General features: G+C 38.5%; 1 protein-coding gene across 3 annotated transcripts; it reads left to right on the top strand.

Moving 5' to 3' along the window:
- The first annotated feature begins 2,976 nt into the window (after window positions 1-2,976).
- LOC146483866 (uncharacterized) lies at window positions 2,977-26,578 on the top strand. Of its 3 annotated transcripts, XM_085105144.1 has the most exons (12): window positions 2,977-3,101; window positions 8,665-8,831; window positions 12,321-12,702; window positions 14,476-14,713; window positions 18,484-18,616; window positions 19,868-19,951; window positions 20,761-20,859; window positions 21,536-21,623; window positions 22,579-22,751; window positions 22,966-23,074; window positions 24,078-24,266; window positions 25,173-26,578. In XM_085105144.1, exons 3-12 carry the CDS (start codon window positions 12,441-12,443, stop codon window positions 25,265-25,267), a joined length of 1,470 nt encoding a protein of 489 aa, XP_084961270.1. In that variant the 5' UTR covers window positions 2,977-3,101; window positions 8,665-8,831; window positions 12,321-12,440; the 3' UTR covers window positions 25,268-26,578. The 3 variants fall into 3 exon arrangements, with proteins under 3 accessions (XP_084961270.1, XP_084961271.1, XP_084961272.1); XM_085105145.1 differs by lacking the exons at window positions 2,977-3,101; window positions 8,665-8,831 and adding an exon at window positions 9,509-9,738; XM_085105146.1 differs by lacking the exons at window positions 2,977-3,101; window positions 8,665-8,831 and adding an exon at window positions 9,826-10,337.
- The last annotated feature ends 10 nt before the right edge of the window (window positions 26,579-26,588 follow it).

The raw sequence follows: 26,588 nt of genomic DNA, 5'->3' as shown, positions 1-26,588 counted from the left end.
GGAATTTAGACAACTTACTTTCTTTTCTCTCGGCCATCGTGTAGCTCCCTCAACGCTCGGTAGGTTTTGATTCCTTGGACCAATGCGATAGCATATCAACCAAGTAATAACGATTTGGAAGTATTACATCTAAGTAATAAGGCTAATGAGGGTAGTGTACTGATCCAGCCATTTCTATTGGCTCAGAATGTCAAGGCCTAAAATCACACGGCAAGGACGTCAAGGGTATTACACCGTTAGCTGGTCGAAATTGCAGACTGTATTCATAACAAAGGATGCCGCCTACCGGTCAAAAGAGGACATTCATGTTTTTGCACGGATAACACGTTCATAGTTATCCTAATTACATGATAAATTCATTTTCAGTGCCAAATTATGTATTTTCCCTCTCCTTGTTTTGATTGGTTAGGGCTGTTGAAGACCTGAGCCTTTTTAAGCCTTCACTGACAACAGGTGTTTGTCCTACCGACTCTCGTGCGCGTACGTATCGGTTCTGCGTCACCACAAACGGGGTTCACATTGAGAAAAACATTAATTTGATGACGGTTTAAAATTATAGGGACTTAGCTGATACTTTTAACTAATTTGTGAAAATCAATGTTAATTAATCTTTGTCCAATTGGGATTAACCTTCATTTTCTCTTTTAATATTTGCATTTCCAAAGGGCATGAAATCGACCCAATTCTTGCAATAGGAAAAATGTCTAATAAAAGTAAGGAGAGTTCACTTTAGATTTGCCGAAAATTGTTCCAGGACAAAAACACATTGGCATGAATTCTGAATATAAACGAGACAGACGGAAATTCAACCTTCTCCTCAGTTGACGTTGATGACGTCAATGGGGCACTTATTCGAGCTGGATCGAGGCTGGGCAAGGCAAGGAAATACAGTGAACTGACCAAGTCACAAACAAATTAAGTACTAGGCCGTTTAAGTGATGACATTAGAGCTGGAAGAAAATACTGCAATAGAATATGAAATGATATAAAGTAGAGTAAAAGCCAGAAATGAAAGATAACGAGTGTCATCCGTATTCATGAAACCCTGTCGGTGTTTTCCATACTTCATGCTGTAAATGTCACAACGATTAAGCATATGCCACATATGACATTCAAATCCTAGCAGTATGCAGTATGTTTGTCCCATGAACCTAGTTTAATGGCCTTAGCTCCAACAAGTCTCCTGTAGCTCAGTGGTAGAGCATCCGAACTAGTAATCGGAAGGTCTTAGGTCCGATTCATGATAGGAGCACTCAGATTTCTTTTTTCCGAGTATGCATGCCTGTGTCACTTACTGAATAATACATCATTCTTATTTATTCACCAAGATTAAAAAAATATTCCATCACATTCATTCCAATTAAGCTTATGTTCTTCAGAAATCATTAGTCGTCTTTCCGCAATACAAACGTACTTTGAAGAATGATCAGCGTCAACGAGCGAACGAAAATTTATTTAAATACTGTGCTCGAGACGTTTTCTGTCTCAACGGCCTGAAAAACAATTTGACTCGACTGGACGGATCTCAACGGGTGAAAGGTTTGAGATTTCGCCACAAAGTACAATGCTGTCATGACGAAACCCGCCCTGAAATTGTTACGTCATTTTCCCGCGGGATTCGGCCCGAGAACACGTTGTTGAACCGAGAGGAGAAAAGGCGAGTCCGCCATGCTTGTTCTGCCCAGAATACTTGCTTCGACGAGCGATCTACATTTTCAAACCATGGTTGCACGCTTTTCGTTCGCCTGGACGGACAAAGAACAAAGGTCGAATTATTTACCCGGCTCAACGGGAAGAGATTTTGACTCAACGGTCAAATTTGTTGCCTCAACTAGGGAAGTATACTGGGAATAGTCTGCCTCAACCTGCGAAACAATAATTTAAATCTACTTGAACTCTGTCAGATCTCTTTCCACATTAAGTGACGTATTTCCTGGGGAAAAAAAATAACCAAAAAAACCCAACTGTGCATGTATCCGATCTTCCATCAGACAAATTTTGGATTTATTTCTGCTATTGTAAAGAATATAGTGTGCCGGCCTTCCTTTATTAGTTTTGTTCTTCGTGCTCTCAGCATTTTTGCATACCCGTGCTCCCAGGGCAGCCCACTGAAACTTATAGATAAGGGGGTTAGTTGGGCTGCGTCGGTAGGAAAGTAGCGAACGAATTTGATAAGGTAATTTGGCCACTGTAAAGACATTAAAAGCGTCGACATTTCGAGCGTGTAGCCCTTTCTCTGGACTGATTCGCTCTGACGAAGGGCTAACGCTCGAAACGTCAGCGATCGAATCTTTTTACGGTGGTCAAATGACCTCATCAGCTCTGTCCATGTGATGAAACCAAGCATTCGCTACTGAAACTTAGACTACTCAATAAGATTAACAGTTTGCTAATAGTTAGTCACTTAATCACGCTTGATTATACTAACACGATAGTCGCCCAACAAGCCGGTCATATCACTTAGAACCATTAAAATGTTCTTCCCAAGAGATGCCTCCCGTTTTGTACTTAACAGGAAGAGACAGGTGCAGCTTAAAGTAAAGGACTATCTTCCCAGTTCTTGAAAACATGTACAGCTAATTTTGGATTGCTTATCGGCTGGTTCAGTTTCAACCAAGAATCACGTTTTTGATTTCATTGACGATTAATATAAAAAGTTTCCTCAACATCACATGTTAAGATGCCCGGTCATATCCCTTTACGTCTAGTAACGGCCTGTCGCAAACCCCAGTTTTTGCCCTTAAAGGGTCTTCATGCAAAGCCTGCATGTGGGAAGCCTAAATACTATACTTAAAAAACATTTTAGATTAACCGCAATTTGAGTACACTGCATGAATTATTCTGAATATAGGCCACCATGGTATAAGCTCACCGGAAATTGGTTCCTCAAAATCCATTGTCAGGTATATAAGCTGGATTTTAGGGCCTTTAATAACCAATAGTATCGTAATGGTTTGACACTGCCATGCGTGTGATATTGGGTTACTGATAAATGCTTAACATAAATACCGTTTCCTCCGTTATCTTACAAGTCGAACTTTCCTATGTTCTCCTCGTGTTGTCGAAAATCAAAGCGTTTTTACAAGTTTGACCTGTTAAAGGTAAGTATAAAGCAGAGGGAGTGTTAAAACCATGTAATATCCAGCTACAAAACTGTTATACGTGATACGTGATGCAAATTTTGTATTTCTTACTATTTTTAAAAACATCACATCGCAGTAAAAATAGATACATTCATCAAGAGATAAAAGCATGAAGAAAAGATAAGGGTCTCAACTCTTGCTAGCCGCTCATGTTATGTTAAAATTCAAGGAAAACGAGCAAGAAAGTCACGTCGCAATAATTTGCTAAACGTACAGTATTTTTAATCAAAGGATTCAATACAAGTTTGACTGTATGTAAGGCCGACGGAAACCTTGTTGTTAAGGACAGCTCATCACTAGTTACGACCATGGCAGTAATAAATTTAAGGCGAAAGTGAATTCAATTATTTCTAGCCGTTCGTGGATCAGTTAAAAAAAAACATAAAATCCCTATTTGTGTGCAGTCATTGCAAGATAAATCACGATTTTTTTAAAGGTCAGTCTGGAAATATTGACCAGTGCCAGTTCCATGTAATAAGTAGCATCCTTGTCGGCTGATATTTTATTATGCAGATAGTCGTTTGTTCTAACAGCATTCAGAAAAGAGAACGTAATTTCTCTGAGAGAAGTTTATTAAGTCTATAAAATGCCAGAGACAAAAATTTTAAACTGGCACTTTCAGCTTGCACATATAAGAGAAAGATCTAACAGAATCTCAATGATTATTGCGGGCGAATTATATTGTTTTTAGCACAAAGTGGTCGAAGGAGGGAAGTATTGTCTTATAACAGGATCACAGAAGCAGACATACGTTACCTCGCCAGAAACGGAACATTGTATACAGATGAAGCTGGAGTAAGCTGAGAACGGAGGTTTAAAAATCTGTTCAAATCCGTTTTTCGTCTTAACATTCCAAGTTGCCAGACACCACTACGAATTAAAGAACAGGCGGGGATCATCCAACTCAAAAGGGGGAGGGAGGGGAGAGCCGGGAGAGGAAGATGAGTGGGCGAGTACTAACAATAAGAGATGCATGTCAATTGCTATGGAAACCGGAGACACCTTATTATAGGAAATTAACTCTCCTTTAATTATCGCAAATTGTAAAAATTCACCTTAAAATTTTTGTAAGCGTTCATTTCCGCCCTGTTAATTAAGTCTAGCGTTCATTTCATCGGCTATAATTTCCATCACTTTAATCCAGCAAATTCTTGATCCAGTCCAGACATTCTTGACACCTAGAAAACATTTCCGCGTGCTTTATTTGAATCTCTCACAAATTAAGCTAGGTAAATTGGTTACAATATTCAGTATGGTTCGTGGTCGCTCTCACAGGAGGAAATCTCGACATCTGCCTCTTGGATTTCGCCATGATACATTTTGAGTCATCAACACAACCTTTCTCCATGGAAAAAGAGATGTCAGTCTATTTTTGTCTTTTAAAATTTCCCCCAGACTTCTTTGAATCCCTCCAATCGACAATAATGGTGCTTGGTATTTCAAAGCGCGACTTGAAATAGTGGGATTTTTTCGGCTTCACTGAAGTAGCTTGTCTGGTTACAAATTTGGCACCTTGGGTCAATCGTGTTACTGAGATCCCTCAATTTCAAAATTTTCACCCTTTGTTGCGTTAATTTCGTTTACTGCGAAGTAATGTTTCCTTCAATTCGCACTAAACTTTTGAATGCAGGGGACCACGCGAAGCACAAATAAACAGTTCTGAATACGTTTCGTTGCCGGATCTCTTGCAGGCCTAGACACAAATATCCCGAAAAATGCTCTAAAAATCTATCCGGAAATTCTCATTTTTTCCCCCTAAAAATCCCTCCAAAAATCTCTAAATATCCCCAAAAGTTTCTGAAAACCCTAAATATCCCAAAATTTTCAAAAAATCTCTATTTTTCTCACAATTACTTTTTAATGAAACCTTAGCTCTCCCTTGAAAAGAAAACGGCAAACACATTCTGTACGCTAGATAGCACTTTTATTAAACAAAAGGCACTTGGAATGATGGAATGATGGGGTACATTAGATATGAGAAACGCCGCTGCACAATTGGATTGCAGTCTAGCAGTCACCAACTCACCAAGTATAGTGAACAATGGGACAAAATTTTCATTTCATAGGAATTTTAAATAAAACGGCAAAGAATATAGAACAATTTTTGTACCAAATCATCTAAAAATCCCCCAAAATCCCATTTTTTTCTAAAAATCCCCAAAATTTCTAAAAATTTCCTGATGCTCTAAAAATCCTAAAAAAAAAATCCTGCTTTTTGTGTCTGGGCCTAATCTCTTGTAGTAGAAATGCACGTGCCAGACGTCACTTTACGCGTAAATAAACCAAACTGATTGTAGGGCTGACACTACGGCAAAGGCAATTTATTTGGGGTAATATTTCAACTAGTACCACAAGTCTACGTCAGGCAAGAAGAAGAAGATTCGTGGTACTAGTTGAAATATTGGCCCAAATAAATTGCCCTTAATTGCCATAGTGTCAGCCTACAATCAGTTTGGTTAATTTTCTGTAATACGATAAGTCCCATTCTGATGGCACTTAGCTTAATACTTGATTTGTTTGTGCTGTTTATCTTTGTTTGTTTGGTTAAAGCTCCGTTGTAAGTAAAAGAATTAAATATGTGCCCTCAACAGTACTGGGAGAAGTACAAACTGACAAGAAATGTAAAAAAAGAAAAAAATGGAAATGTGTTTTTTTAGTCTGTGGTGGTGCACCTATCACCGGCTGAAGGTAATTAACAGGCACCCCATCCAAACACTTGGAAACAGCTAATCAAGTCAGATCAGGAGGCAGACCAGGGCCCGGTTGGTTGAATGCCGATTAACGCTAGACCCGAATAGACCAAGGTTTTCATCTCGCGCGTTTAAAATGTTTTTGAAAGCTAATTTTGAGCTTATAGTAAAAAATACTGCGTCATAGCTTAAGGCCAAAAATATTTTGGAAGAATCTTTATTAATTAGTTATTTAAATTGAATCAAAGTTCACTTCAACCCAGGATTAAATTAATCAGGCTTTAATCCCGGCTTTCCTGCTGCTTGACCACACTGCTTCCTTCTCCTTCAAGCAGGGACCGCACGGACTTGGATGATTAAAAAAATATTTTATTTTATTTTATTTTATTTTACTTTACGGTGTCCATCACTTACAGAAACAACTCACCTAACATATTATTTAGTATTTTAAGGTTTTCACCGACAAACTCGACAATTTCAGACGGTTTGTCGTTAGTTTTGCTGCTGAACGGACGCTGGACTAGATTTCAACCGTGAAATAACGGAATTTCAGCTAATGTTTCTATTTTCATTCGTTCTTTCATTAATCGGTGTTTCACGAAGATAAAGTTTCATCACTAAATAAGTTCGAGGGAGTTTTTTCACTAAGGCATTCATTTATGAAAGTTACTTATCGCGGTTACGCGAAAATTTTTAAATTAAGCCAGCTACGGCCTGCATCATTCAATCCGGCTGTCGCAACGAACGCAGAAGCACATATGATTCACGTAAACATAGAAAACGAAATAAAATACAAACAGTGGTGATAAACACAATAAACTTGCACATTTTATATTACTCGGACGTTTCGTATGCTAGTCAACATACATTTTCAAAAGTGACGGTTAAAATTTTTACAACTATATATATAATAGTGAAAAGGGGGTCTGGAACTATTTCTGATCAAGCTACGGTGGTCCAAGAACAAAAGTCCTTATGATGAACAACGAAACTGGGTGTTCACAAGCTCCTGGCTTTCGCAAGAAAATTAAACAAGTCAAAAATTTCTGCCTCATCAGCCTATTGTGTTGCTCAAATGTGAGGGCCAGACTGAAGCATTGACGCCTTACTTCAAAAGAAAACAAAAACATATTTTCGTTGATACAATTAAAAATTTACATCAGTGTTGACAGTTTTAGATGCATTTCCAGCCATTTCAGAAGAATTTATTTTAAAATTTTACCGAGGAAGCATGCACCCGGACCACTATAGATGTCTCACACTAACTCGGGTAATAAATACGGTATTCAGTGCAAATTCATTAAGAGCGAAAAAAGGCAAGGGGAGAGGATGGTCACGCCTGGAATTGACTAAGCCATAATATCGCCCATTTAAGAAAGTTTCCCCACTTTGCAACCAGTTGATGTTCCCCTCCAGGGTAGGGTGGCAAATAAAACTAGCAAGAACGTAAACTGGAAAAGCATAGTAATACAATTTGTCCCCTTTCCCTCTGCAGGTTCAGTTTAGCTTTACTAAGTTGTTAGTCGTTTTTACGTAGAGATGAAGCTATGAAAAACAATAAATATCTGATGTCAGTCATTCATAACTGGGTAGCTTGTTATTGTGTCACTTGAACATGTTGAAGTTCTGGGATTTTGATGATTTTCGCTATTTAGAAAAAAAGGAAAAGAAAGAAAATAGCTGTTCTTTTATAGACCTGATAGCGTGAGTCCATCCTCGTTTGGAAAATTAATTTGGTAGAAAGATACTAGTATTTTTGTATTTTTCTTTTGTTTTTACTTTTTCTCTGTTTAATCTACTTGCTGCTCCAAAAATGTTGACGGGGGCCAGTTTTCCCCTCAAGAAAACACAAGGGAGGAGTTTGTTCAGTCGTTACGAAAGTTTAAAGTGACATTTCGCTAAACTGGAAAAAGCTCGTTTGTGATGCGAATTTCTTAGGCGGGCAATGGCTTTCCGTACAGATATTCCACCGAAAAAAACCATTAGGTCCCCTGTAAACTGTTTCGGCTATTCATTTCCTTGTATTTTTATCCAGTATTCGAGCGGCTATGCATATGATTGATGACGGCCTCCTGTTAAACTTCTTTGCCACGTAATTAAATAATAAATCCGCTCTTGCTACATGCCTCTATCTACCAAATGACTTTGCTCTTCAGTCATTAGAACATAAATCAAAAAGTTATATTGTTATGCTTCAACAAAGCAAAACAGTTAACGACGCCGAAAAGAATCTATGGCATCAATATTCAATGGTTTTTCAATGGTCTGCGGTTTTTATAAGAAACAATTATTTAATAAACTTCATTAAAAACTTCATTTAAAAAACTTCATTAAAAATGTTTTCACAGGCTTTGATTAATATTTTTTATTAAAAAGCTACGCTTTCCTGTACACCCCGCCGTGATCCAATAACGTAGATAACGGCCCGCCTCGCCTCAATGTGTTTTTGGTATTATTTGTTTTCAAACTTATTAAACATGACTAAGAACGGAATAATACAGAATGTTTCGCTTTAACAAGTAAAGGAAGCGTGTCAGTTAAGACCATCTGGCCACAGTCTTGCAGGTTTCTTTAGGCAATACTTCGATTGGAAACCAATTTTGATTTTCGGTAATATTTTCCTCTTTCTCCAAGACATTCGATTTAAAAGTCTTTTTTGCAATAATGAGTGAATGTGTTGACCTCAGGGCAAAGAAGCCGAACCAATGAAATGTGAATATCCTACCAACACTCGGCATATGCAGTGTGTTTACTCAATTTGCATTTGAGTGTTTGCCTTGACTGCTTCATACTGACAAAAGAGTTAAAGTTTTCTGTTTGTCTTAACGCAGTGAACAAGCCGCAAAACTCTGGAAACAACGCCGTGATGTTACAACTTGTGGCTGACCGTAGAAAAAGCAGCTCTTTTACAAAAAGGTGTCACTAAAGTCATTGTGAAGTCGCATTATTCATTCTGAGGCCAGAGTCACGCAGTTGATTTGTGAATATATATACCAAGGTAAGTACCCGCTAAATGTCTTAAGAGCGGACTTGGCGATTATTACCAGATGACTTCGTAGCAACAGAGGGAGCAATGTGAAAATCTGAATTTACATTCAAGACTCTTGAACTTATAAAAAATAGGTCTGCCGGCGGCGGCATTCAAACTACACGACCAAGAACAATTATAATAACAATAAGTTCACATCTGTACATTATAGAGTACTTCAAGCGCTTTTAGAACATATGAAAACCTCAAAACTTGAAGCACTACTCGGTCATTTCCTATCCTAGAAACCATGTTTATATTTCCTTAAGTCCTATTGCACAGGTCAACAGAAAAATGGCCCGCGACTATATTCAGTCAGGGTACAATAACAAGTGGTGAACCTTCCTTCACTGTAAACTCTGTTATCACTATATCAGTATCTAAACGGCGGCACCGATACTCTTATTGCATGCGGGCAAGTGAGTGTTGTCTGCATTGCAATCCTCTGCTTCGATAACATAGTCATGCCAAGCAGCAGGTTATAGGAACCATAGTAGTCTAGTTAATTAATTGTTTATTGATTTAATAATTTTTGTTTCGGTTTCGTCTAATAAACTTCAGACTTCTTCAGCTTGTTTGTTTCTTTCCGTCACAACGAAAATTTACTTCTTTGATTCAGATAATTCTGCACAAGTGCTTCACCTCTGTAAAATGATCTTGGATAACTCACAAAGATGTTAAATATCATTCACGACCGACGCTCACAAGATTAGACGAAAAGTACGCACAGAAAGGTCAAATTATAAAGAAAGGAACTCAAAGGAATAAGAAATGTCAATTAATCTTGCGGGGTCTGTGACCGACGTCTGTGAAATAGAATAAGGGTGCTCGACGATTCACCCTCATAAGACTTGATAAATTAACCTGCAGAGGAGAGGTGAGTCAGAAAACAAGCTGAAAATAAGGCAAAACAATTTAAACATAATCTTCTTCAAAGTACACACAGGGACGGAAATTAATATTTAATGTTTTCAATATTAAATTCAGGCACATATGGAATTCATCGATGTCCTCCACATAAAATGATTGCCTTCTGCGGGCGTGAACCCAGGAAAACGCATGAAATTCTTTTTTCGTTATGAAAATACAAGATGGTTGGGGATGCAAGTCAGGGCCATTGGAATCAAATTAAGCACTCTGGTTTTTAACTCTCTTACAAAATATTATTCATTCTATTATGAGCAAACTTCATGACCACTGACGTCTTTCATTTTACGGCAAACATTTGTTTAAGTACTCAACGAGCCGCTTGGCGCCGCTCGTCTGCCAAGCATGGAATTTGGCAAGGGTGGGGTTAAGTTTCTTGATAAACCAGGATACGACAAACGGATCAAAACAGCAACATTACACGACTGCCAACTGTCTGAGCAGAAAGAGCTGTGAGGGGGTTACAGAACATTTGAGTGGACCTTCTCAATCAATTGTTAACTTTGCGTGAATATTACCGCGTTGTGGGAGATAGAGAGCTATAAAAAGGTGAGAATAGAGTCCCCTGCTTGCCTCTACAATTACCTCGCAGTTTGAGACCTTTTTTCACGCTCAGAAGAAGGAGCTGTTGAAATTGGATGACGGTTGTAGCAACTGGTCAAACGGCTTTATATAACAAATCTAGGCCACCGACACACTCTTGATCGGTTAAAATTTGGCTTATTCAGTCAAGGTCTGTGTTTCCGAATCCGCGTTCAGCAAACTAAAGACTATTATTCATCAATGAATAGAGGGTATGGGAGTGAAAAGAAGTGTTTTCAGCTAGTAGTGTAAATACGTTTAAAGTAATAAAAAGCCGGCTTTCTTCCTCATTTGAGGAGTTTGGTTGTACTGGTAATATCACTGGCAGTATCTGAAAAAGTAATTAATGTCGTCCTTGACTCTCAAGGAATTCACACCACACATGCTAACTGAACAAAGGAGACAGTCGACATTAAAATGTTCTATAAGGAAATTATCCTAAATGCTTCAAGACAAATTTCTGCTTACAATAACAATACCGCATTGGTAAGTATATAAGGTAGCAGTTTGACCTGACGGTGGTAGGGAGAGGTTTAAGGTACCACAGCCGAGAGTGATCAGGTGACACAAAACGGTTTTTACCGAAGATAGAAGTTTGAACTGAGGGAAATATCAAATCCCAACCAGTTAAGTTTCACCCTAAAAACCGAGTAACGACATTTGTTTTTCATATAAGATCCTTTCTGTAAGGTTAAGAACGTTGAACCTGAAGAAAGTTAAAACTAGCTGAAACTGAAAAAAGCTCGGGAGAACTATCTTAATCCATTTGGTTCCACCATCAGTACGGTCGTCTTTAAAAAGAACTTCAGCAGTTCTTTCCTTAATTTTACAATGCATTTAGTTTGGTATCGAGGTGATGTACGGTAAAATATCTTCTTTGCTGAATTGCAAAAAATAAGAACGTTTTAAGAACATCGCAGCCTCACCCCTAAAAAACTAAGAACACGGTCAAAGGGCCGGGGCAACTGAAAAAAAAAAGATGTTTTAAAGGGTGCTGCGGTTAGAGCAATAATCGATAACCAACCGAATGACTGAAAACAAACTGAAATCTCTGTGGTACTTTGTCAATCTTGTTCTGATCCTTTTAAAAATGATGACAAATAAATATAAATGGCCCTGATACCTTTTGGGTCATTATTTCGTTTTATATATATATATACTTGAAGTATGCAAATATCAATAAAAAAAAAGCAGCCGGTAAAACAATCCACCGCTTAGCCAGGGCATTGGAGACTGAAAAGACAAACTTAACAAACAAGATGGAAAGGTTACATCTTAAAATACACATCTAGCGAAAACTGAAATAAAATGTACACATATATTTTGAGGAAACAATTGTTCGGTTTTATTAATTAAAAACTGCCAAACTTGTCACTCATACCATTCCTTCGAATGATCAAGTATGAATTAATTCCTTTGCTCTATGAATGCGTGCCATGTATAAACTTGAACAATTTTCCTGCTAAATATTTAAAAGATTTCGGCGAAATAATGTCAGACCTCTTTAATAGGTGCAGTTGGGAAGGTGTCGTGTCCCCTCATTGGCAATTATCTATTATTATCGACAGTGGATAATAATTAGCAATTAAATGAACCCCTTCTGACGTCACGGTTTAAGAGCCTTTTCCCCTTCTTGTGTTTACAGTTTTATGAAACATGTGCAATCACTTACGGAGACTCTGCTGTGGCTTAGATTTCACTCGCGTTCCAAGTAGAAGTTTGTGAATATGTCAGAAGGTGTTTTAACTTCATGACACTGGTCATTGTCTAACTGGCGCGCTTGCAGCCGTCAAAAAACGATGCGAAGTCATGTCTTCATCTAATGAATAGCACGTGTGGAAAGCAAACCCGCTTATTGTCAGAAATATTATGCAGACTTAAAGCACTCTTAAATTTGATTTGGTGTTCTAAATCTCTTAACCTTGCTGTTAAACCTCTTCAAAACCGCAGAAATCCTTGCGTGGAGACGTTCCGAATCGGTGACTCACAACAAGCGAGTGACCAGAACAAGGTTGAAGTCAATTGCTTCGGCATCACAAACACTTCATCTTCAAGAAGACAACTACGGTGATGCGGTACCAGCAATCACTACTTATTTTATGGCTTACGGTTATTCGCTATGTCGCAGGATTGCAGGATTTTGGATTTGCGCGGAGTGGCGTTCAGCCTTACGGGAGACCCTTCAAACTCAATAGCTTGAGAGACAGTTTACCAAATACTCGGCTACGAGCACGCCGGGAGTTGAGCCGTCGACGGCCCCGGGGAAAATACAAGTATAACCTAAAGAGGACTGCGATTCGCGATGCAGTAAACAGGAATGCCTTGTGCTTAGGTGAGATAAATAAGTTATGTTATTGAGGCTAGTAGCATTTAAATCGAGCAAATGAAGTCGAAATATCGTGCGTGCATTTTCACCCCGATCTTTCACCAAGGGGTCACATTTCAACTCTATGGATCGCTGATCATGTTGATTGTGCTTTTAAGCCATTACTTTGTGAGAGGCTTCTTTCTTCGGACTACTTTGCAGCGAGGCTTGCTTTGATTTTAGACCGTACTAAGACATTTGTAACTGAGAATACCCTTGGGGATATTTCAAGGGTTTTTGTTCCGCGCAGCAATAACATAAGATTGAATGCAAAACACAAACTGTTTTGATCATCAGAGAAAACTGCTCGTGTACGTATCTGTGCCTTGACATTTGTGTTAACGATAAATGTATCGCATTCACAACATACGTTAGCTCAAAGCTATCCAACGACAGAAAAAACAATCTTTAGTTAGTATTCCCAGTTTTAGGATTACATTTGCACGCTTCGCTGCTATTTGGAGTATCACAAGCGCGGATATTCCTACAATCACTGTAGAATCTATTTGTTTTCCTTTTTTCTAATTTATGCGTGAGCGGCGAAACTTTGAAGATTGGAAGCATCCGTATGTTTTGTCTTACTGATTGCGGGTGTTTTTCTTACATTTGAGTTTTCCACCAAATAGCCGCCCAATTTGTCCGTATAATGCACTGCTATTGGTCATCCTTCACGACGACAGATTTATTGAACCGATTCTTGCAGTCGCACTAAACAACCCTATCAGCGAGAATATCTATTGTCTACCGTGAAAGTTGCAAATTGTCGGAATTCGCGCTTTGATGATTTTAAGTATTTTTAAACTTGTGTTTTCAATTTGCGGCTATTCGACTTAATGGATTTTATACCGAATAAGAGTGTAAACAAACTTTTAATGCCGTTCTCTGAATTTAAATTAAAATAACTGGACGCAGTCCATAGTAAGCAAAAAATATTTGATGTTTCTGTGTAGGGCTGGTTCATCGTTTCTCTTAAACAATCAGTGAGTCGATCAAGAACAGCTTGAAAAGTCATGTATATCTCTGGCATTTATTATCAGATGTCGTTCATATCGATCTGGAAATTCAATCAGGTTCGCATCTTGACACCAGAAGGTGCCACAGCTGACCAAAGCTGGGAAGATATCGCTGATTCACTTACAATATTCTTACTGTCTGCAGTGTGAATTTTTCTGGTCTTGTACGATGAAGTACTTGATTAATTAGTTTTGAATTTTCCATTCAAGCATGTACATGTATATTTTTTTAATTTCAGTGATAGTGTTATTTCTTAATTATTTATCATTTTTATCTTAAAGCAGAAAACCTTAAATATACTGTAATATTTCTATTTTTGTTGTGTGCTAATAATTTTTACATGATTATTTTAGCATAAGTTTTGCTACAGACTCATATTCAGATTTTTTCTAAAACAGTTGTGCAGTCTGCTAATCCTGTATGTTGATCTCCCTTCCCTCCCCCTGGTCCTATTCTTCAATTTTCTTAGTTTCTTATCTTCCCAAATACATGTATTTTAATATCACTTCTAGAACTGCATGCAAAGGTAATGCATAAGAAGCCCCTCTACTACTTGTACTATTATCACTATCTGCGTCTATAATATGTCTTCTAACTTTTAGCATTACTAACTTTTTTATCAGTTAAATAATACCTAACTATCTGATGTACTCTTGCTATCTGGACAAAGTGAAATAAAAAAGTTTATAGTCCTCTCACAGGGGTTACTATGTTACTGCTTTGCAGATGGCTCTGAAGCTGTGTTTTACGTGAGCCGTAATCCAGAGTCTAAACACTGGGTTGTACAGCTGCAGGCAGGAGGATCATGTGGGACATATGATTCATGTTTGGATAGATCAAGAGGATCTTTTGGCTCGTCAACAAATTACTCAGATTATATGACAGGGACATTTGTAGCTTCTGATGACCCAGCAGAGAATCCTATGTTTTCGTCGTGGAATAAAGTGTTTGTCCCATATTGCAGGTACCTTTACGTTGCACTGTGTAGAAGGCATATTAGAAAAGTTTCATAAAATAAAAAAAATGCAACAGAACATTAAACAGGCCAAACAAATGAACATGTAATGAGTAAGAGTATGTACATGTATGCAGATTAGTAATTCCACCAAAATACACATGTATGTAGTCTAAGGGTCCCAGAGGTGATATGGCACAATACAGTACAGGCAAATAAGTCACAAACCTGCCAACTTCCACAATTTCCCTGCAAGTCACCCCCAATTCTTGTAAGTCCTCACAGTCTTGTGAAAACATTCCAAATATACTCTACATCATCTTGTCCAATTTCTGCAGTTCCAAGGGAGAAATGCACCCACTTTTATTACTCAAAAGTCCTTGAAGAATAAGTTCCAAGGCCACACTGTAATGTAGCTCTAGGAATTACCAACATTGTCCATAAAAATATAACCTGTAGTTGTTCTTGTTTAAGCATCAATGGTACACTGCTTAGCATTTGTCTGTGTCTGCGTTATCCTAAAGAAAAATAAAATGTTTTAAGTTCTGTTCTGATGACAACCTATGATTCCAAGAATACTCCTTCAACTTACAACAGAGAACATTAGTAGTTGTATCACTTTGCTCTATTTTTAGTTGAAGTGGCCCCCTGGATCAAGGTAAAGAAACTAAATTTCACTACTGTTCGCTACCCTGTGCTGCAGACAGAATCAACCACTGGTAAATGCCATCTGCAAATTAGCATTCATGTCCTTGTTCTAGACCTCCAGTGGTTTACCAGGATCTGAGTATTTACACTCTGTGATTGGCCTTTTGCGCAAGGTCATTTCCTTCGTTGGGCGTCTAGAACAAGGGTTGGGTGAGCACTAATTCACAGACGGAATTTACTGGCAGTTGATTCCATCTGCTACTTTTTGCAGAATCTCCATATTTTTTTTATTTGAAACTCCAGATTTTACTTTCTCTGAGTTTTGCAGGTCTGAAGTGAATATAAAAAAAGAGTACCTTAGGACATAGACTGTTCACAGTCCCCCTATTTTTCCGTGGGATTCTCGAGACCGGTACGGTTCGATGGAGCTGCCGCCATCTTGGTTTATAAAATCGAGCGCGATCTGGGGAGAGTGTCTAAACTACCGAGGGGAGGGGAGCGGAGTTGGGAGGCGGCGGGAAAAATAGAGAGACTGTAACAGCTTCTCACTGTCTCGTGTTCGAGGGGCGTGCCGAAACTTTGTCGCCTCGACTAATTGAATCAACTAAAAAATATACTCCCCAGAGATAAACATGTCAAATTGAAGGAAATACGAAAGTCCTTGTTTAATACAGTACAGTTTCTGTACCATTTCGAAACAAAGTACAGTTGTGAAATAAAATAAGGTTGCGAAAGTCTTTCGAGTGAGGATAGGCATGGAAATACAGTACAGTACACAAGCTATTTGCAAAGTGAAATACAAGCGGAACACAAAGAGCGAAGCTAACAGCGAAACCTCTTTAGATACATGCCGCATTTGTAACATTTATTTTCAACAATTGCAGTCGGCGATTTCGGGAAGCAAAACAAGTACATTTCCACAAAATTTGTTTAAGATCCCGAAAAGAGCTGGAGTTGCCAGCATTCCTTTAGCTGATCTTTTAAAACCGATCTTGGAGTTGAAGTGGATCCACAAGATGGGCAATCCTGACCAGTGACGTGTTTGCAACAGCGCTTGCGACGAAAGCAACGTTTCAATCGCTTTGTGTGGGTTGTTTCGCCCAGAGAATTGTTAAAAAAGTCGTCCCTACAGTTCGCCATCTACTTTAAAGCAGTCCAAAGAGACGGAAAACTGCAGTCTGCCGCCTGCCAAACGTCCGCTGATTTTCAACCGTTTTGAACCAGTTCCGTCCACCGTATCGACCTTTACCGAGACGAATTTTACACTGAACGTTTTGTTAGAAGATGCGAGCGGCGATGAGGATGTTTGAATACTATTAGGCCTCCAAGCCGACGAGACAAACGATAAAAATCAAAACATTCCCCAAGATCTTCCCAACATTACACTCCAGCCGTATCCAGTTTTAGAACTGGCGGTGAAAGATACGTCAGTCATGCTGTCAACGCTTCGGAAGTATTATTGTCTAATTGACCAATGAGGTGTTGCCGTTGCTGGTGCAACGGGCCTTTGGAACGTGAGACAGTGAGAAGCTGTTACAGTCCCTCTATTTTTTCGCTTCCCCTCACCGACTATACTAACACCCACTCCCGCTCCCCTCGGTAGTTTAGACACTCTCCCCAGATCGCGCTCGCTTTTACAAACCAAGATGGCGGCGGTTCCATAGAAGCGTACCGGTCTCGAGAATCCGACGAAAAAATAGGGGGACTGTGAACAGTCTACTTAGGACAAAGCTATGCATGTCAACGTTAAAGTCATACCATTAAGCAGGACACAGAAAATTTAACATCTGCTTTGCAGCTGTCACGTTTGGAATACGTGGCAGTAAGCGAGACAAAAGTACCATACACCTTCCTGTTAAAAATCTTCAAAAGCAAAGTCATATAGCTAATCCAAGTCATGAATTTTCAGCTGGTACATGCATATTCTCCTTTTTTAACTTGTGAATGCATGCATGCGCAATGAACGAGTTGTCATAATGTGGGGTCAATGTCACTCAGTCAATCAGTTGGTCGGTCGATCTGTTGTAAAAATTTTACGCATGTGCAATGAACAAGTTATCGTATTATGGGGGAAATATCACTCAGTCGCTGGTCGTAAACTTTCAAATGTGGTGAACTCTCACAGTTTGCTTTACGTTCTCTCCTCCTTCAATTATAAAAATTCACATTTTTTGGAGTTTGAAAGTGAAAGAAATAGACTAGAGAACACTCAACCAATGTATGTAGTCTTCTTACGTTCATATTTTGGCGAGAATTGCATACATAGTGAATTTGGAGCAGACTGAGATTGTCGTCCAAGTCAACAGGGATTTTGCGCAAAGTGGAAACAGAAAATACAATGGGGAAATGACTGAGGGTGTTCCGTGCTCTTTTGCATATTCTTCTTTAGCAGTCCGAAGTCATTGGCTGTTAAAATCGTTGTGGGTGCATAGATAGTTAGACACCCCAAACAACTAATAAATACAATATATTAATCAGTGCATTGGAAGTTGAGCATGTGTGGCATAGTGGCGTGGTGCATGATCTTTGAAGCTGAAGGTTTGCTGAGGGTCGCGGTTCGAACCTTCATACGTGTCAAAGACAATATTATTTTTTCATCTTTAAAAGCCAACCAACCAACCAACCAAAGTCCTGGGCCAACCAAACACAATGCGAACAATGTTTTATACCTTTCAGGTCACACTTCATTCCCACATGTCGTCCTCAAATTGTTAGTTTTTTTTTTTTCCAAACATAGTTTGATGCGAGTACTGTGTTACAGTTACCACTATTCACTTCTGCATTCACGAGCTGGTTCACAGAAGCCTTTAATTTTTTATTCCTTTTTTCCTTTTTTGTTTTTTTCAAGCTTTATTGCCCACCTCTGATCTCACCTATGTGTAAATACTAGTTTTAGTTACTCAGCTTAATTCAAGAGTCAAAACAGACTGTCAACTCACTTTATACCAGTACTGTTGGTAGTTATTGTGAGTAACTTTCTATAGTTACTGTATGTACTAAATCATAATTGTCATGTAAATTGATGTTTAATGGTAATGAAGTGGTGTTGTTGTTGTTGCTGAGAAGTACACATACAATAATTATTGCACGTGGAATCACTCTTCTTGTTTACGTCTTCATTTAATTTTCAGTGGGGATGTATTTGTTGGTAGAAGAGGAAAGGACAAGAATGGTCATGGAATGAATATGTATGGTCATTTTATTGTGAAAGCTGTCTTTTTGCAGCTCATTGAAGACTACAGAATAAATAGACGAGGGACAAAGGTAAGATACATAAGTGCCTATTGACGCGCTTTAACTGTGTTTTTATTTAGTATCACTGTATTGTTGACTTCATCTTGTTACATGTATTATTTCAAGTGTCATTTGTTGTTCCATAAGGGCCACTATCATTGGAATTTTTTCCTAAGCAAAGAAACATTCAAATAGACTGTCTATCTGCATGCAACTTAAATAAGTACATGTGAAATGTTGGGAGATGACTGTGATGCCCTAGTCAGCATGCAGGGGATGGGGGACTGGGGAGTTTCATGTTACAGCAACCAAAGCAATGCACTGGCTCAGTGATCCGCTTGCCTTGTTCGTTGGATCTCAGACACTACTGAGGCTTTTATCATTGAATAGTATTGTTGGATTTTCCTGACAGTTCATTAGTACCTATATATACACCTGTGGGAAGAGGGACCTTGTTTCACAGAAAAGGTCTTTGTCTAAAGAAAACAACACAAAGGCAGCTACCACACTTCAACCACTGATCAAAAGTGTGATGTGTTAAACGCAAGACCACCATTCCTCATAACTGATGCAGATGATTGAAATGAAACTTTTTAAGGTTAAGATTTGTAACAGGACTCACATAGACATTCATGAACAGTAGTGGGGGATCATCAAATTTGAAAATGTTTGCTTTCCTGTACATACTAAACCTTTCTCAAGGAACATCAGGCATCACAAAATCACCTTAAAATATTGCCTTACATCCTAGCTTCTTATGAACAACACTTTATCAGAGTAATTTTATAATGAAGCTGTTGTTTCTTCATCTCAAAGCATATCATGTTTTATACCCAGTTACACCAGGTTATTTCAACACATGGTTATTGCATGTAGATGCAGCCAATTAATAATATCTTTAGTTTCCACATAGGTCTTAACATTACATGTAGTTCATTGTCTGGTAAACCAGCGTGATTGTGGCTATATATTCTTTGAAGTCTCACAAATGATGTGTTTAGACAAGAAAATAAATACGCAGCATTGTATGGCAGGTAAAGCAAGCTGTAATCTGAAACCTACAGTACTGGATTTCAACTCCCAAAAATACAAAATCATCCAAGTCATCACTTACATGTACACTGTAATGGCACTACATTTTATAACTAACTGGGTCAGGGTTATGTTAATCTCCTTTTGTCCTAGTTTCAGTAGAAGACTAGATTTAAGGCCACTTTTTGCTGCTTACTCTCAAGTATTGACTGTACCTGCACATGTTGATGTGAATGAATGTTCTTGCAGATCCTGTTTGGTGGAGCATCGTCTGGGGGCCTGGGCATGTTGGCAAATATTGACTACATTCAACAGCTTGTTAAACCTGCTGAAGTAAGGAAAAAGTTAACTTGTCTACAAAGTTGTTCAAGTTTGTACCATAGAAAATTCATTTAGTACTGTGCTGAGAAGCAGGGACAGATTACAGTGTATTTCACTGCTGTGGTAAATTTGTATTGCAATTTAATTATGCATTACTATACTAAGTGATATTTCGTGCTGGTCACCTTTATTATGACTATACATATGTAACTTAATTGTTATTTACTCTGGGGCCTTTTCTGTTTTTCCCAGAAACTTGACAAAGTTAACTTCAACTCACTGAATTTTTTCTGAAAATGGTAGGCGATGTATTACTGACGTTTATAGTGACAAAGTGAGTTTGAAAATCTACCTTGGTCCCCAATAAATTTCAGTCACATGAGCACTGCATGTGAAAAGTTTTTACTGCAAATGTTAACGAATATACCTGGATGTGCTATAACGTAACCTGCAAGTGCCACCCGGCTAGTTCAGTTGGTAGAGCACCAGACTAATGAGCAAGAGGTCATGGGTTCATTAGTTTTATAGCTACTCTTTGAATTTGAGTCAAAATAGAGTTCATAGAAGTATACCGATATGTACAATGTATGTCAACACATGTACATGTACCTGTTTCAAAAGGAAAAAAAGCTGGAGACTCAACTTGGCTAAACAATAAAACACTATATTTTCTAAGCATTCTGCAACAGCAACAGGCTACACAATTTATCTAAATAGATCTTAATATAATTGTTGTGCAATTTTTAAAAGGAATGTAAGATTATGGTTTCCAAGAGAAATCCACTGCATCTTTCACAGTGATTGTTTAAATTCCTTTCCAGATTAGAGGCTACAATGATGGTGGATGGTTTACGCTGTACCCTAACTTTGGTGAAACATCGAATGCAGGGCTGCCATATTTCTTTAAAGTATTGGGCTATGTGAGTAGTGCATGGTATCAGGACAGATCTATTGGTTGGACAGTTTTTAATTCTCAGATATCATTTGGTTTGTTTTAAGCATCCTTATTGGCATTTGCTGTAGTGATGCTGTTCATGCCAGGGATTTGTTTTCCTAAAGTGTATTTTGTTTGTTTGTTTTGTTAAATACCCAGTGTATATATGAGTAACCAACCTTTGTACCACATGGAAAGATCATGGGAAAATGTATTTGTAACAAGCTGTTTTTTTCTGTCAGCTTAAACCAGGGTTTTCGGTGAAAAAAATTCACAATTTTCAAGATGATTTGGGTACTTTGGACTTTGTTGTGTTTTATTGGACATGAAACCACTGGGGTTTTTCCATTTAACCCAAATTTTTGGTTGGAAATTCTGCAAAACTTTTTGTGTCAAATGGAAAGGTTTTATTCCAAACTGTTCCAAAAATTATGTTCCAAAATGTTCCAAACTTGCAATCCCATTGGTAGATCAAAAAACTTACGTGATGATGCATTGAGGACACAAGAAGACAAAAAAGTGGAATATACCCAAAAGGGTATTTGTTTTGGAAAGTTTCTTTTAGATCCACCGTCTGTTTGCATTTCAACCAGTTAAACTGAAAATTTTGGCAAAATGGAAAGCACTTCAGCTCATCTACCCATTGACTTTCATCTTCACAGATGTTTCACAAATTATGGGGCGGGTTTGTGGATGAGTCATGTAGAGCAAACATGCCAAAGGCAGAAGCGTGTTTATATGGAGAATTAGGTAAGTGTTGTGCACTTAAATGTAAGCTTAACTCCAATTCCTACTGTTATTAAATTCTTATTAATGCATTAGTTAATTCCAGAAGTACCCATCAACCTTCCACCCCCCTCAAAAAGAACCTTGGAAGTTGCCTTAGTTTCAATGGAAACTTGTCTTCAGTATATATTAAGACTTATATACTTTTGAGTTCAGTTTCCTCAGTTTTTAACGATGTACAAAATGCATGCATATGTATAAAATACGAACTTTCAACTGTTTTGCTAAAGCAAGGAACAGGTTTAAAGTATCGGCAGCAAAAAAAGAATTGGCTAATTTCAGCTACTTTTTACTCACAACTCGACAAAAACGGAAATTGAACGTGACACGAGCTCCGTTTACAGACTAACCTGCTTAAAACAAGGTGTACTGATCAAGAAATCGTTCGTAAAACTTTCAAAGACGAGATGTGTTGCTTAGAATTTGACTTGGCTGTCTTTTCACGTCTCGGAGTTGGTAGCAGTCACTCTTTTATGTTGGATACATTCCACAGGAAAAGTCTCCGCCACTTTACCCGTGTTTATCTTACAGCTCCCATTCGTCTCTAGTCCCTCTCCCTTATGACAAAACATAGCGCACTGGCGGGACTGGCGGGTCCACTGGCGGAGGACTGGAATGCGTTTCGCAAAATTCACGAGACACTACGAAACGGGCATTTTGGGCCCGAAACAATTTTACTGGAAAAATGTTCATTACCAGAAATTCGATTGTTTATAATTTTTCGTTGAAAACTTATCAATAAGAAACGGATTTTAAAAAAATAATATTTTTCAGGCCCGAAAATGTTTCGGAAGTTTTACATGAGAAATGTACCCCTGGTCGCTATAAAGGATTTGTACATGTGCCGTTTGATGGCTTGATACATTTCAAGAACTTTAATTTTTTATTTATTTATTTTTTTTTAACTTTCTTTCAACAGTTTTCAAGTATTTATCAGCCCCGGTTTACGTATTTGTGGCACAGTGGGATTCGTATCAGTTGCAAGAACTTGTGCATTCACAATTTCCTACCATGAGACTTCCCCCAGAGCTTCCAAGTGAAGCAGAATACCTCGGCAAGTTTGGCAAGAATACACACAGGTCACTCACAAGGGTAGGCACTCTTACGGCATTTTGCTTTTAAAGTAGCCTCGAAACGTCTGGTAAAAAAGTGGAAAAACTATTTTTCAGCTCAAAACAAGGTTAATCATCGTATTGTCTTACTCTCCCTATTCCAGTCGACGATGAATTTAGTCAAACTATACACTGCACCAAGCACCAGATCACTATCTCGCATTAATAGCTTTTGTCCCGTTTTCATTATATAGGTCATCAACAGCCAAAAGGATGGCGTTTTTTCCCCTGCTTGTTTCATGCATTCTTTTTCTGTCAATGATCCTGGTTACTCCTCGGGGACACTGGGTTGCGAAATAAATGGTAAGCTACTGAACAGTAAAACTGAACGCAGCTTATGTGTCAAGCACGTGTTTATGAATGTTTGTTTAGATACGTAGAGAGCAAACGCGATTGCGTGAATAGTCAGTCTAAGTTCGAAGGAAAAGGAGCCTTAGTCTTCATTAGAGAGGCTATTTCCGAGACAAATCTGGATTTCTAATTCAGTCGGGTTCCCCAACAATGACTTCTCTGTGTCGTTGGCCAGTAGAGATCTTGCAACGGGGTTTCTGCTCCACCTGATAAAGACGATGCATACACGCTTCTCGTACTGTATGCACCCAGCGCGTGCCCTATCGAAATACTGCTATCAATACTTGAATGTAGGCTGGTCGCACACGAAGACTGCACAGTAGTTCTAAAGGTAGTAATTGGCCATAACCTTTGTATTTGTACGATGTACGTAGTCCAACTGCCCCTGTTATCTCAAAGGGACTGTCGAACTAGGGCCAGGGATGAGTGGCGTGCGGGAAAATCCTTTCACTTTCTTATAATTACAGATCCACTGAGCCAAATGAAAAAAAAATACCCCTCTAAGATCTAACCCTACACTCTCTTATATCAGTGTAGATCCAATCTGAGTAGCCAACCAGCCAACCAACCAACCCAGATCCAAGCAGTCGACCCTTGTTTCAGTTAAAACAAAATAAAAACTCTAATGGTTCTTTCAACGGGATTTTCCAAGGTTAAAGTCAATTTTGTTTAAGGCCGGCATTCTAATAGTTTAACAGGCTGTCCTTGTTCAGGCCCTGAGTTGCTTTGAAATGGAAGCAACTTGCCTTAAAAGCGATTATATGTATAACCTGGAAAAATCCCCTTAAAAGACAATGCGAGGAAAAAGTTAAAAAAAACACTCTATCATTGGAGTAAGCAATACAGCAACCAAGGTAGTCTCTTATCCTCAGTAACGGTGGATGTCTGAAAACGGATACAACGGCAAGAAAAAATTAAAATAAATACGTTTAATGCGTATTTGTTCGCTTGATAGGTAAAACACCGTACAAAGCATTTTCCGAATGGTTCCTAAGCAATGGGTCGCGTGGAACATATGTGGAAGAACCTCTTGACAAACCTGAATGCAATCCGTCTTGTTGTTCTAAGCTTTGTCTAAAATGCCGCAAACCTAAACCCACGGTGGCACGTAAAAACGACCCTCCTGAAATGGTGCTTCAAAACGGTAAGTTAGAAAAAGTGTTATTTGAAAAACATTGAACGCAGTAGATTAATGGCTTTACGCCCACCTCCTCAAGCTCATTAATAATTCATCAAGAGAAAACAGAGAAAATCACTACTGTGATCATGGTTTGGATGTGTGCTCCTAATTACCATAAAAGTTTGCCAACTTTAGCCTTGAATTTCTCCAAGAATTATTTATCATTTGAGAAGCCATATCAAACGCTCGAAAGTGTGTGTCATCCGATTTTCCAAACACCTCGTAGTAGTTCACAAAAAAAAAAACTCAGCTGCGCCTCGTTTTTTCAACCTACTTCTCTGTGTTTGGATATCTGATAAAACACACCTTCTCCTGTTTGATATGTTACTTCTAAAACAAAACCAAAGGAACCACTAGCTTTCACAGCAACCTCGTAACCCAGGGTGTTTGTGATTTTCAAAATGTCGGACGAGGCGTAGAGTATTTTGTCACGTGACACACGTAATTTTCGCCTTCGCTTACATGTTTTCCAGGATCAAATATGGTATCCATCCGGCAGACATATTTGAGACTGAAAAAAGTGCAGTGAAGACCAAAATCAAGTGTGTGTCACATGATAAAATATTCCACGATTCGTGGAGTATTTTGCTGCATTTCCCAAGGGGTTTTGTTGCCAGCCGCCATTTTTAAAATCGCGAAGACCCTGGGGGGGGGGGGGGGGGGGGGGGCGAGGTGAGGTTGCTTTTATCTTCAGTCCTCAAAGTTAGGAATACCGTGTACAACATTCTAAGTTACTGGGAACACAAGATCTTTCCAGAGTACTGTTCAGTGTCTTCTGAAAATGTAATTCTAGAATAGTTACCCATTATGTTCGTCTGTAGAGTCACTGACGTTTCGTCGTTTGAATCTTTTTTTTTCTTTTGTTTCCAGGTGCAGTTCCTTGGCAACAAACAACACTTCAAACCTGGGCTTTAGCTTTGTTAGTTTACGTGTTCGTTAACTGGAAATACTTGGTACTTTTATAACAGTCAAACGGCAGAAAGACATTCGCCATCAGATGACCCCGCCCTGTGGCCTGGAATCACTTACGATTGTGTAAACCGTTAAGACCACTAACATCCCATGGACGAGTTATCTAACCATGATAAACGATATTTTTTATAAATGAAGAAAGTTCGATAAAGATTCCATTGCCTAGCTATGGCGCCTGAATCGTTGGTAATTGAACTCAGTCTTCCACGAAGATCTTTCACTTTTTATACAACAAATATGACAAATGTGGACTTTTTTCTGAATAAGCCACCGGTCAGAAGTTTACGTCATTTTGTTATCAAGCTGTTAATACTCACCGATACAATTTGTTTTCGGTTCGTTCTTAAATACTACAACATACAACGATAAAATAACATAATTATCAGCAATGACATTCGGCGCACTGAATGGTGTACAATTTATAAAGAAATTCGGCAAGTGAGAAGCGCATTTGTGGGTCAGTATGAAATTAAACGCGCGTCAGTTTATGATCTAACATAGACAACTGCATCTAGAATCACATCAGTAGATTGGAAGAAACTTAGGTCTATGTGAAACGTTATAGTGCGATCTCAGATTAAAACTGTCGTATTAGATCGCCGGCAAGTTCCCATGGCGAGAGAAGGCTTCTCGCTTGCTGGATTGCAGGAACAGTTTTTTTCGTAAGATATTTAAATCAATTTGTTGATGAAAGTCAGTTGCGTTAAAGGGGCTATGCCATGGGCGTTTATAAGTGTTTTGTCAAAATTATTCTAAAATTGTGAATCAGTACCCTTCATTGTGAGCAAAATGATCACCTGGCTCTAAGAGAGAGAATTTAAGTCAATTCTTGAAGGAAGAACAAGCCTTGACTAATCTGCGATGTTTGCATGACACGACGGTTGGACTTGAAAACATTGGCCAATTTTGCAAATTACTTTTTATTTCCATCCGTACTCAGTCTCAGTGCACTAGGATGGTAGCTTTTACTTAAATTGGACTATTATTTTCAGGTTTGTATTGGTGAAAGTGTCACTTTAGACTTTTTCAAAGTGTCACTTAAAATAGCTGACATAGTCCCTTTAAAATCACAAGGTTTGCACTAAGGACCAATCAGATTTAGATTTGATTGATATGATTATACATTATAGTAACAAAGAATGCCCTGTACATCTTCATCTTCATCTTTTAATTGTCTAGATATCCGTCATATTGACGCGTATTTGAACGAAATAAATTCGTTGTAAAATATAATTATTTACGTCCTGAGAGCAAATGATGTCGATTGGTATTGCTATGAAAATAAAATAACATGCGCTCGTTTACTTACCAGAG

Source organism: Pavona decussata, unplaced genomic scaffold (assembly GCF_977016875.1).
Source record: "Pavona decussata unplaced genomic scaffold, jaPavDecu1.1 SCAFFOLD_37, whole genome shotgun sequence".
Taxonomy (NCBI): Eukaryota; Metazoa; Cnidaria; class Anthozoa; order Scleractinia; family Agariciidae; genus Pavona; species Pavona decussata.
The sequence above is the reverse complement of the archived record's forward strand: the minus strand, read 5'-3'. Positions and strand labels throughout refer to the sequence as shown.

Bases quoted from the DNA above. Each gene is read 5' to 3' on its own strand.
- LOC146483866 (XM_085105144.1), top strand. From the start codon at position 12,441: ATGCGGTACCAGCAATCACTACTTATTTTATGGCTTACGGTTATTCGC. The intron at 14,714-18,483 runs GTACCTTTACGT...TTTAATTTTCAG, and splicing joins GTGTTTGTCCCATATTGCAG to TGGGGATGTATTTGTTGGTA. The intron at 23,075-24,077 runs GTAAGCTACTGA...TTCGCTTGATAG, and splicing joins ACTGGGTTGCGAAATAAATG to GTAAAACACCGTACAAAGCA.